General features: G+C 52.6%; 2 protein-coding genes across 2 annotated transcripts; both read left to right on the top strand.

The window, feature by feature from the left end:
• Positions 1-4,549: 4,549 nt before the first annotated feature.
• On the top strand, positions 4,550-6,273 carry PHACADRAFT_122440 (uncharacterized protein). Its single transcript, XM_007396422.1, has 6 exons — positions 4,550-5,166; positions 5,219-5,457; positions 5,509-5,725; positions 5,781-5,835; positions 5,891-5,923; positions 5,980-6,273. Exons 1-6 carry the CDS (start codon positions 4,669-4,671, stop codon positions 6,204-6,206), a joined length of 1,269 nt encoding a protein of 422 aa, XP_007396484.1. The 5' UTR covers positions 4,550-4,668; the 3' UTR covers positions 6,207-6,273.
• A 2,713-nt stretch (positions 6,274-8,986) lies between these two features.
• On the top strand, positions 8,987-10,394 carry PHACADRAFT_184866 (uncharacterized protein). The gene is made up of 3 exons (XM_007396421.1): positions 8,987-9,471; positions 9,522-9,763; positions 9,815-10,394. The coding sequence occupies exons 1-3, from the start codon at positions 9,113-9,115 to the stop codon at positions 10,360-10,362; spliced, it is 1,149 nt and encodes a 382-aa protein (XP_007396483.1). The 5' UTR covers positions 8,987-9,112; the 3' UTR covers positions 10,363-10,394.
• Positions 10,395-12,683: the final 2,289 nt, after the last annotated feature.

Raw genomic sequence — 12,683 nt, 5'->3', positions numbered from 1 at the left:
CGTCGACGAAGTACATCTGAGTGAGTAGTCGCCCGGCCATCCATACGTCCATCTTATGATGGCTCCTGTACTCTCGATCCGCAACCTGCAGCCATTCGGGTGGGTAAGGCGCGCTTACGGGATGCGAGAGGTCGCCGTCGTGAACTGCGTACTCAAAGTTCGACAACATGAGGTGGCCGGTATGGTCGATGAGGAAGCTGTTGAGGACGATGTTACGATGGACGATGCGAAGCTGTTGCAAGTCGTACAACGCCGACGTCTATCAGTTTGCCTCGTCAGTATTGAATCGATCGTAGAGAAGAGATGACTGAACGTACCACTTCCACGAGGTAAGTGTAGAAGGGGAAGTGCTTCTTCGGAGTCGTCTCTATGTACGTCTGTAAGTTGCATAGACATCGAGGCTAGAGGATAACCGTATCAGCAATACATGCTTGCTACCGAAAAGTACCATTACCCACCGTAACGAAGTAAATTTGAAAATCGTCTGCCCACGAGTGTAACATCGGCATCAGGAACCCCATCATCGGCCCATGTGAGTAGTCCGCATATCGATGCGCGACTAGTTCCATGACAGTCTTCGCACGCAGTACTTCGTCTCGTCCGCTTTCTTGCGAATAAACAGTCGCCTTCTGCATCGTCTTGATCGTCACCGCTCGCTTGTCGGCCGTGAAGCTAGCACAAATTATGCCAAATCGGCTTGTGCGGATAGTGCTGGCAAGTGCGTAGGTGCGCCCACCCCTGCGCACCGACGGGACTTCGTCGCCGACCACGTCGGTTCTATCCTCATTCGGAGTCAAGCCCAAAGCGGCGGGCAAATCATCGACAGAAGATGCCTCAAGGCTGTTCGATGAGCCGAGAGGTTGCGTTGTGAATCGAGCCACAGGTTCAGCGGCGAGGGATGGAGGAGTCATGGTCATATGGGAGAGGCTGCGGGTGCCGTATATGGCTGATGCCGTTCTCGCATCCGGAACATGATCGGTACCAGTACGTATGGAGGTTGATAAGGCATCGTAGCGAGAGGTGGAGGGACTCGAATCAGCACGTGCCACAGGATGCATGGAATGAGAGTCGTGCGACTGTGACCTGACTAGGCCCCCGGGAGATGGAGAGGGAATGTCGGATAAGGACAGTGAGCCATTGACAGGCGGAAGCGCAATTGGCAAAAGTCGAGGTGCTGGTGGGAATGCATCGAAGGACGGCTGAGACCGCCCCACATCCCAAGGAATAGCATTTGACTCCACCTGCGGCGAGCTGGCTGTATCGTCCAGCACAGGAACAACCGAGACGAGTTCGCTGGGAGCAGGAGGTGCCGAAGGAGAAGGAGAAGGAGATGCCGAGGGGGAAGAAGAAGGAGAGGGGAAGATTGGCCTCGTCGAAGCATTCGCAGTAGAGACAGACAGAGTAGTTTGGATGTCCAGCAGAGGCAAGTACTCCGGGCATGCCGCTCGGACGCTTGTTGCGGCTGTTGAAGAATGCACGTGAGCATCATTTAATGGGCCTCGAGTACGAGCAGACGGCGCAGGTTCCAGATCCGTCGGCGCTGGTATATATGTGGGAGGTAGAGTCTGATGACGGTAGCGTCGCGACCACGAGATACGATCGCGAAATCTTGTCAACGCTGCAAAGCGAGTAAACGAGGAGTGATGTATGGTTGGGGCAGTGGTAGATTCGCTGATGATCTGTGATGACGAGATGTTATCGGCTGATGTGATATGATGCGTACGCATTGCTCGTCGATGCGGTCGCCAGGGCCTCGTGGGGGTAGAGCGCCGAGTCTCGCTTCCGGGCGAGTGAGAGACTTCGGGTTGGGGGAAGAAGCGGCTCAGGCCCCACATAGCGTAGCAGCAAAGCTCAGTCCAAGATGGTCCAGGCGAGGCTGCTTTATGAAAGTCAGAGGTCTTCAACAGGCGGTGCAATAATGCAGCGTACCAATTTGCAAGTCTATGACGAGCCGGACCGCCTGTGCGCCAGATGGCAGTGTCCCGCGCATCGTTGTCAGATCCTGACAAGGACAGCATTGAATGACATATGCTTGCGGCTCCGGTGATAACGGGGCTTCGACTCAACGTCAGTCCATTCGATTCTACAGCACATTACCCCGTGGGGACGCCAAGATGGCGAGAAAGGCAAAGAGCGCAAACGCCATGATAACTCGCGGTGCTTCGTTGTCACGCGTCAAACCGTGTAGTCATGCCTTGACGTACAGGCGCTGATTCTCCCAAGCTCAGAAGCGACGCCTTGAAGAGCAGTCCAGCATGAAAAGGAACCCCGGAACGCGAAAGCATGCACCAGGTACAAGACTATGTATTCAGCGCAGGGTTCGGAGCTGGAAGCCCGGATAGAGAACACACGGAACAGTGGCATAAGCCCGTCGGGAGAAATCGAGTAAGATACAGCATTCGAGCAGACCATGCTGTCACATGTGGACGTAGATTGCGAGTGACAGTTTTTCCGTTCCATATCAAAATCACGCTTGTCGCGAAGCGTCTTGTGCCAGGCTATTCTTCTGGTCCGCAACTTGGCACTCCCTGTGTAGCGTTCGCAAGTACAAACCGCAGTAGAAACGGTAGACGCACCAAGAGTAGTAGTATATCTTGATGTCGTGCACAAATGTTTAGTGCACATCTTCATAAGTACCTTGAGCTGCCTCTTGTTTTCGGGCAACATGGCCATGGAGTTAAGCATATCGGACAAGGCCCTTCGAATTCATGTTGCTTCAGTCAGTCTCATGAAGGTTCGTAAAATTACTCACGCATGCGCAATAGATGTTCCATAGTGCTATTGACACGAACTCCTCCCTCTAGAGGGGCAACATCTGTGCCGTCGCCATCGCGCTGGCATTTGTGCCTCCGCACTCGACAGGTTGATGACGCGGTCCTGTATCCGGCTAGCTCAATGTGCGGTGATACAAGAGCTGAGAGAAGCTCAACGCCGCAGTCCTTCACCAGGTGCTTGGGTGTCATCTCGGAGAAAAGCTACCCAAACCCGATGCGCCAACGCACAGTAGAACATTTCGGGACCAACCTATCCATGCCTCTTGTTTGACAAGCTGTGTCGGCCGTCTCGGAGAGTATCCATCGTTACGGCTTCCGAGGGCAACGCACCATGTTGATGTCCACTTCCCAAGATCCGCCTCGTTCGGTGGCTCTCCCCAGTCGCCAATCAGCACTGCAAGGGAATGCATCTAAAGCAGACGAGACCACTCTGAGGTACTGGTATGACGGCAGTTCAGACTTGGAGTAGACCTCGGGGTACAAGCCTCAATGAGCTTCTCAGGCCTTGCGCACAGTATGTTTGCCCGGACGAAGACATGATATCGAAAATAGAGGTAGGGCGTAGATACAAGTTCGCGACCAGGACTTGCGTACCCGGTGGCAGAGCAGTAGGAGACCGTCAAGCGAGAAGAGAGTGATGATGGTCAGCGGTAATAATATTAATTTTGTAACCCGCTGATGCTCGCTTGTATTAGTTACTTACTGGCTTTTAATAACATTCAAAAGTTTTCTAATACGCATCAGCAATCTCATAAACGCTTATTTGTACACAGCTGGGGTAAACACCGCTCCCCCGGGTTACAAACGTAATCTCGTCAGACCTGCAAAGGCGCATCTGAACCTCCAGCAATTCCCTCAAGGCAGTCCAGCAGTGTAATCTGGAGGACATAGACGGCGATGCGAATTTAGGCAAGAATTCGTCGCGAAAGAGCGAACTACAAGTACTTCCGTTTACTGTACTTTTTCCTGACCAACGGGAAGCGTCCAAATTGATTTTCTGACAACTCCAAAATCCCCATAAATCGAGAAGAAGGAACCATTGGAGGGGTCAGCGGAAAGCCGATGCGACGTGTGGCCGCTGGTCGGGTCGGGAGAGGGCAGTGCGTGAATTGTGGTGCGTTATCAGAGGTCGCAGCTATAGCCTGTATTGGAGAACGTCCCGACGGGGCAGTAACCTTGTGCGAAGGGCAGCAACGCCATACGCCGTCAATCGCACTAATAAGAGGGAACGGGCAGTCCAGCAGAGCAGGCTCACCGCCGGCAGACTGAAGCTTAATGAACTTTTCGACTGCGGCTTAAGAAGTCTTACTACCGACATGCCCCGTATTACGGTAGTGTCCGACGCTGCGGAGCATGGAACCAACTGTGGGTCGAAAAGTCTCGGGGTGTAAAGATGTCGCCGCGGCTCTCGAGTTTTAGTGTCGAGTCGCTTGAGAGCACAGAAGTCAGTCCTATGCTGCAATAGACTTGCGATTTCGCAGCTAGTAGTCCACATATCGAGAGTTTCTGCCGCCGCCGGAGGATTCGTAGTTCCAAAACGCAGAATCTATAGTAAGGTGCTGCGCGTATTGCACAATATTCCAATGGGCAGCCGCATAGTGCAACAAATATCGAATTCATGCCAGCAGATCGTTTTGGCTGCGCTGCTGGACTCCCAGCGCTCCGTGGTGACTGATGGACAAAGGTCACGCGTTTTGGTTCGAGAGGCCCTCTGCTTTTGTGGTGCTCAGCGCATACCTTCTCCTATCCTTGCCGATAACCGAACATGGCGCAGTGGGCAAAGAAACGTCCTGATCTGCACACATCCCGCTTGGACTGGGAGCGGTCCTGGCAGCGAGACTTCGACAGGAACTACCCCAGCGGAAACGCAACTCGCCTCAAAAACATACACCGCATGCCAAAGAGTGTCTTTGCAACAGCAAATGCGGATCACGTCATTTTTGCTGCAGAGTACGAGGCGTCGTGTATTTGCAAACTGCAGCATGACATTGCTAGAGAGGCGACGAAGCGTTTCGCGGAAAATGACTTCGAGAACGCGTGGAAAGCTTTGTCGGACGACAGACGGCAGGAAATCGTCTTGGAGGGAATCTATAGGACGATGTGCATTCCTGACATGGAAGAGAGAAGGAAGTATTGCCCTGACTCTTCTTTAGAGAACTTGACATCCCGCGGTGGCGAAGAGTATCTGCGCATGTTGAAGTGCTTGCTTCCTTCGAACCTCGACGCGCTGCCTACGGTGCCTCTGGAGATTCCACACACGTTCGTGGATCGCATCTTTACGCCTACAGAGGAAGAGCTGCAATATCCTGGGTGCAAGACGTTCTTCCGCTCGATGAAGAATAGCAGGACATATGCCCTGTCTACGGTTATCTGGAATATTCTGCTAACATTTGTGAGTACATCAGTAAAGTCTCCTTTTTTTCTATGCTTATAATCACTCCCAGTACGGCATAGAAGAGACTCAGCAGCCTATAAGGCCTGATCGGGGAAGATTCATCCACACCGAAGGTCTCTCCAAATCCGCTACTCGCGAGATCGTACGAGAGCACAACGAGCAGCGCAAGCTCATCCCCAACGCGTGCTCATTCTGTGGCCTGTCTGAGGACAGGTTGCCGGCTGGGCGGAAACTCCAAGCCTGCAGCAAGTGTCGCCAGCTTAACCGACGAATGTTCTACTGCTCAAAGTGCGCGTCCCAATGATAGTCACTTATACTTATGCTAACAGCTAGACCTAGAGAATGCCAAACGAAGGACTGGAAGCTCGGCTCTCCGAGGCCTCACAAGCTGATCTGCGGGAAACCGCTGACTGAGGACAACATGCCAAAGGCGACGCCGGCGGGGGCTGCGAAGACCGCGTCGGGGATCCCCGATCCTGACCCTGGTTTCACTCGCTCTCCTGCCCTGCTTCATCAGATCTCACTGCTTAGCGACAACCCCAGGATTGATTATGTGGTGCGTGCCGTCCTGAGACCTCGTATAATCCGTGTCTCGTGACAAGCCCAAATAGATTGTGCGGCCATATCCTGAACCGGACCAAGGTATATGTCTCGCTGACGCAATGGGTCAGTAAAAGGCGTGCGACGTCCCCTCTCTTGCACTGATCTTGTGCCTGTTCAGGGAGCCTCATGTTCAAGGTCGTGCGCAACCGGGGTTTGTTCCTTTCCCCTCTTGTATCCACTGCGCGCTCACATAAATTTTCTTTATAGCGCTCAAGTCTGGCGACCGTCAAGCAGTCAACGCAATATACAAGATGCTCATTCCATCTATGGACAAAACCCGCTTACCCCGCTCGATGCTATGCAAGCAGCTGGAGCTAGAGTTCGGTCACCGCGTCGAAGAGGATCCGGATGCAGCGGGTCCTTCCGTGGACCACTCAGAGGCTCCTTTCACGAAGGAAGAGCTCGAGCAGGCGATGGAAGATCTTGATATCTGATGCGTTTAACATGTTTTGTACAGTATTTTTGATACCACTAGAATGCTATCCGTTTCTTGAGTCTGACTGTGGGTGCCGACTAACCCGTTCCTGCCGCGTTTCGCATGTAGCTCGAGCTCGAAGCTTCGATTTTTGCCGCGGCTAGGCAAGTGCCTGTAATCAGCTCCTTGCTTGCTGTCGCGCTTTCGCGCTGGGCCGCTGCGCAATGCTTCCGTTGATTTTCATTTCACGTCACCGAGTAGATCACAAGCTCGTTTCGAACGACAGATGTAAATGGTGAGCAAGAGGTTTTTCACATTTGAATTAGACTACGGCATGTGGCGCGCAACAGGACTACATTCAAACTTTGAAGACTCTCACATGGATCTGCTGGCGGGGCTAGTAGTCCATGCCATTGTCGGCTGTTGCCGTTGCTCCCAGCTCTCCCAACAAACCCTGAGCTCTCAAGCTCTCTATCTGATTCCGACGATCCATCTCCGCTTCCTCCCTCCACGTAGAGAGTAAAATATATTTTGGATCAGCCGAGTGGGGTACGGCATCCACGCTGTGAGCCAGCGTCAGCCTCACTGCACAATCCTGCCGGCGGATGGTGTTCAAGAAATTTTTGAGAGTTTCAAGTGCGTAAGCGGCTGCCTGGGTCGTATTTGCTGGGATGGAAATCACGGGATAGAAGTTGCTCAGCATCGGAGGGCAGGACCAGGTGGACGGAGAACTTGAGATGAGAGAAGACATGTGGACGCTCAACATTCGCATGCGGCGGCAGTGTCGGCTGAACGTGGACAGAACACGGTCGATGGGTGCGTCAGGGATGTCGATTCTGAGAGCCGAGGTACTGCCAAGGATCATGACCTGGAGGTTAGGCCAGTTGGGCAACAGCTCGTCCCACTCGGCGGAGGAGACGCGTGACTGGTAGCAAGCATCGAGCTGCAGGTGCTCTAGGGTGTGGCAGTCCTTTAGAGCGCGGAGTGTGTTCGCGGTTACCGCGTATCGTGTGTCTGCGGCATCGACGGTGGGTTCAGCTGTGAAAAGGTTCCATCGTATCGGCCCGACACGAAGGCGTTTGATGACGGGGAATAAATCTGGGATAGCGGCAAGGATGTCCTCTATCTCATCTTCGCCCCCTTGCAGACCTGAATGTGGTGTGCTGCACATCAGGTGGAGGTTCTCGACTGCCTCGAAGGGGACAACGTCATCACGGTCAAGCCAGTCGCTGAGGACGTCCCTGAATTGTGCGGGATCAATCTCGAGACGCAGCTCAGTTAGGTTCTCAGAGACAAATCCGCGTTCCACAGTATTGTAAATGTCCGTGCTTTCATCTATCATATCCCACAGGGTCCAGAATTCAATGTAGACTGTCGCGTCTTCAGGGATTTCTTGGTAGCGAAGCGCGCCGGTCAAGAAGTCGGCCTGGAAGATAGATAAGATACGCAGGCAAGGGTGCTCCGATATCATGCACAACAGAGGAGCAACAGCGGTATGGCGCGCAACGAACAACGTTTCGAGCTGCCGCAGGCCGAGGACCATGTCGACGAGATTGGAAAAGGCATAAAACGCGGGCTGAGCTTGAGCGATGACGAACTGAAGGCGGGAGAGATGTGGCATGCGCTTCCCAATAGCCGTGCACAAATTTGGAACAAGCGACATTGAGAGAGATCTCGGACCTTGTATCCCCGACCAATTCTGGCTAGCGGCTTGCTCGAGTTGATCCTCGAGAGGATTTTTAAAAGATCTGAGCGTTTCGCTACGAAGATACATGGGACGCCATGGAGGGAACACGAGCAAAGAAAATTCAATGACTGTTTCTTGCATGAATCGCTGGGCAAGCTGTCCGTGCTCTTCGAGATGGTCCATGGAAATTTCCAGGGCACGCAGTTGAGGCAGGCGAAAGCGAGCGGGCGCGGTCTGAAGGAGTGCGTGCAACACGGCGAGGGATCGTACAGTGGAGAAATTAAGCTTCAGGATGCGTATATGTCCGGAGATTGAGATGAAACGATGCCAGCTGTCCGGACTGGGAGACTGTATGCCCACTGTCAGTCGGCCAGGATTGTCAGGCTTATCGGGTGGCTCAGCATCGATAATCGCTGAAAACTATACCGCTGAAATGCTTACTTTCACGTCGTAGTCACCCGTCAAAGAGAGCATAGGTCGAAAGACGTCCCCGGCAGGCTCCTTCCAGAAGATGGAGGAGACCGCTTCATGGAAACCGCAGCTGACGAGGGACAGATGGACAAATTCGTTGGCGGGCCAGACAGCGCGAACAATGCGAATGATGTGCTCCAGGAGTTCTTGTATTGCAAGGGTACGGCAAGCAGCAGATGTATACATGTTGAGAAGATGTTGTTGGACGAGAAGAGGTTCAAATTGAGAGAGAGACCGGGGATTATTTGAAGTGCGAACGCGCCCGAAAATTTATATGCAGAGGTCGTGTTGTATTCCCACCCTAGAATTGGACTGGCCACTTTCAGTTTGCGTGAAAAGTGGACAATGGACAATAAGTAAATAAGTGGCGTGTAGATACTAGGTGTTAACGGCTGATCAGGCCTTCAGGGACCTCATACCTGGGCTATATAAGGAAGTAGTCACGCCAATGGTGTGTGGCGCATCGCTGATGAACGTTGAACGTTGAACGCTTAATGTACCCTAAATCTTGTGAGACTTCGAGTGAGACTAGACAGGAGCTTAGCGCTCAGCCCCAACTCTTTGGCGCTGACTTCCGGTGTTCTCACACTACGGCGCACTGAGACCGCCAAGGCTTTGTGGTGCTCAAGCAACGACTTTCTGCGGACGTCGGTATGAGCGTCTGCTTCCCTACGTCAAGACAGCGACCACCAAGCCAGTCGGCAAGTAAGCGTGGTCGTCTTTCTAGCACATAAGCAACAGCGAGCCTTTCACAACGCTTTCAAGCCATGTCTTCTTCCGTCAGTTCAAGTTGTTGGTCGCAGGGCGAGAGAAAATCGGATCTCAGCGCGGCGGACTCGGACATCAATGTCGAGGCAAGCTTGGGCCCTGAGCTCATCCGCGACGAGCACATCTGGTTTAAAGATGGAAATATTATTATATGCGCAGGTCCCTACCACACAGGAGATGGCCCTATGTACGGCTTTCGATGCCACGCATCCGTCTTGGCTTCCCGGTCGCCTGTATTCAAAACCATGCTCCAGCTCCCGAATGCCTCGGGCAGGCAGCTGGGAGGAACGCCCTGCGTGGACTTACTAGACCAGTGGGAGGATATCAGGGACCTCCTTAGGCTTCTATACGGTTTTCCGTAAGTTAGACTTCGCTGTATCACGTCTCGTGTCACTGATCAGAAGGAAGGATCGTCCTGCCGGGGAGACGACATCCAGATACACTCAAAATTGTGGCCGGCCCCATGCGATTGGCAGCGAAGTACGAGATGGACGGTATTTTGAACCAGCTGGCTCCTATTCTTGAGCGAGACTGGCCAAGCAAGTACGAAGACTGGATGCATGCCGAAAAGGAGTTCGAGCAGGATTACTATGATAGGCATCCTGATGAAATACTCACTGGTATGACTGTGGACGAATACCAAGACCCAGGTGTGATATCTTTTGCTTTGAGTTCTCGCGCAAATCTTGACGCGGTTTTAGCGGCAGCTGTCCAGCTGGCGCAGCAGACTCGTCTTCTCTCTATTCTTCCCGCTGCCTTCTACGACCTCAGTCGAATTTATCTCCGCACGCCAGCTATTAGAAAACCTGACGGGTTCTTTCCACGATGCGCCAACACCAGACTTTTGTCACGCGACGATCTTGAACGCCTCGCTGTTGGCCGCGAACGCATCGCGAAATACGCGGCATATCAGCTCGGTCAGAATGTATGGGGAGAGCTCATCACGGGTGATGCTCTGCAGCTCAAGGGCAGGTGCTCAAAAACGGACCGCACGTGTCTGGCATACATATCGAGCTGGTTGCGCACGAAGCTCGCAGGTTCAGACGCAATGCATATTTTATCGAGTGATCCTATGATAAGCCTAGACCGTATGGCTCAGCAATTGGAAGCGGACAACCACAGCAGCGAATATCTCTCCCCTACTTGTCACACCTGCAGATCCTGGTTTGCTCATCTGATGCGGAAAGAAGCGAAGACGTTATGGGATAAGCTACCGGAAATTTTTGAGTTGGACTCCCTGACGTCATGATCGCTCCATCAACTACGAATACTGGTGTGTATATCAAGATCTCTTGTTGAGTATTTGTGCTGACGACGGGAGTTTCACAGGTACGATGCGATTAACTCAACTACAATGCATGTATCCACACGTGAATTTCGCATGCCCAAAATAATTCCTCTCTTGCTCTGCGTTTGCCTTGACGCGGGCAACATCGTTGCCTACCCACACACCACACTGGCAGATCATCTAATGGGGCGTACGTACGTACGCCGCCGTGTCAATCAACTGTCTGGCACTCGCTAGAACATGCTGCGCTTAAGCATTTCTCCATCAGGAAAAGCGCGAAAGCTCGCGAAAGACGCACGGAGAACAGTGCAAGATCTTGTAGCTCACCTGTTGGCAGCAACCGCAACAATGGAGCTTTGTATTCGGCGGGGGCCGAACGTCAGCCACGCCTCACTAGAAGCACATGTCGCCTTTGTTGCGGCGGAAGGCGTTCTGAGAATTGCGAAACAGGCCATCGAGTTCGCCAACGACGTCTCCACAGGAGATGCTCTTGAGCGAGCCGCGCTAATGCTTGATTTTTCGCGTCTCCATCCGTCTTCCCGCACTGCAGAGTTAGTCAGCTGATGCAGCGCCGACGGTAGAGAGCACGGACACACGAATACACAGGATGCGTGAGGTGCACTCGGCATTGATGTGCCGCCGCACGACTGGCGAAGCTTCGTGCGCTTCGCGGGGAGCGTCGATGCAGGCGTTCGGAAAATCCAGGCTCGGTGAGCGGACGGGGTACCGTAGCTTGCCCGAAGACATAATGACATTGGCGCGGTGGGGATGATGTAGACTCGCCAGCTATGCCTGGTCGCTGAGCCTTAACTGCGTCCTGTTTAGAAAAGGGATACAACGCGAGCTATACCCGTAACCAGTCTACTCGGTAGTTGGTGGGACGCGTACCGAAGTATGACAGGGCGGCTATCATGAATTAATCGAGTCTGTTCCTTAGCATATGGGCAGCTTCCGCCTCACTTCACTCATTTCAGGCAACTCATCGGGTACGGCGGTGTCACAGATTGAATCATGTACCCATATATTTATTGTGGACCATGTAAGTGTGTTTCTATGACCGTTGGTTCACTGATGATCGTCAACTATAGACTTTTGTATGTGCAAATTCGCTCTTCATGACCCTCAGACTGCTCTGCATTCAGTAGAATGTGACAAATCATCTCAAACAAAAATATCTCACACTACTGCAACAGGGAGTGAGCTGCTCTTTCGGCCACTCGGTGATGTGATCCGTGTGCTATATCTGGTATCACAGGGTGGTAAGGGCAGTTTTTTTCTCGAGAAAACTCAGGCAAAGGTGGCTAAACAAGGCCCAGTTATTCCTCGATTTCACGCCGATGCAAACTGAGGAGAAACTGGTGCAAAACCAGCCAAAAGGGTCTGAAACACAGTAAAACTGGCGCAAAACTGAGTTTTGCCTTCAGTTTTTTTTCAGGTGAAAACCGGAGAAAGTTGGGGCCTTGTTGAATCAATTTTTGGCCGATTTTACGCTGGAAAAAAGTGTGCTTACCACCCAGTGTATTCCATCACATGAGACATGCCTAAGACCCAAATTTGACTCTCGATCCCTCATGTCTGGCTACACAGCTGCACGGATGAGACTGAGGTGACAGGATCTGAGAGATATTGAAAATCACGCGGGCGCGATTTCGGTCATTCGGGAATCTGATCATTGAGCATTGGTTTTTGTCTGACCATGTCACACAAGTCTCAAGATACCCCGCATTCGAGAATCTGCCAATATTCTCTGCACTAATGAATCAGGAGTCCGTGTGCTAAGAATTTTGCGCCTAAGATTTGTGCAAACGAGTCTCTGTGCTCGCAGCACTGACTGCCGTCGTCAGATGACATGAAGCGTCGACAGCCTGAGCATGAGCCCGATGAGACCAGTGTGGCGCTCACAGAAGACGATTCTATTGAGCCACAATGTAAGTACTGCGAGATTCTAGCCTGCACACGGTCATCCGGACCTCACTAACGAGACCCCAGTCTTCAGAAGCAGTCGTCGGTATGGCTTCGACTGCACTGTCTGCGGAGAACTAGGCATGCCACTTCGGAAAGCTCTTCACCACGAAGCAAGCGCACGTCACACAAGACGAGTACGCGAGCTCGACGGCCGTGTTGAAAGTGATCTATTTGAACCTGTGCCCGCCCATGTCCCGAATGTGTCGAACGCGTCTCCGAGTCTGAACCGCGCCGATTCCCCTTTGCCGCCTTCATCTCCACCTGGAGGCTATCGCCCCACAATCACCTTTCCAGCTCTATCTCTACACAGCACCTTT

This window comes from Phanerochaete carnosa, assembly GCF_000300595.1.
Source record: "Phanerochaete carnosa HHB-10118-sp unplaced genomic scaffold PHACAscaffold_5, whole genome shotgun sequence".
In the NCBI taxonomy this organism is placed as follows: domain Eukaryota; kingdom Fungi; phylum Basidiomycota; class Agaricomycetes; order Polyporales; family Phanerochaetaceae; genus Phanerochaete; species Phanerochaete carnosa.
This window is presented reverse-complemented; position numbering and strand designations above follow the sequence as displayed.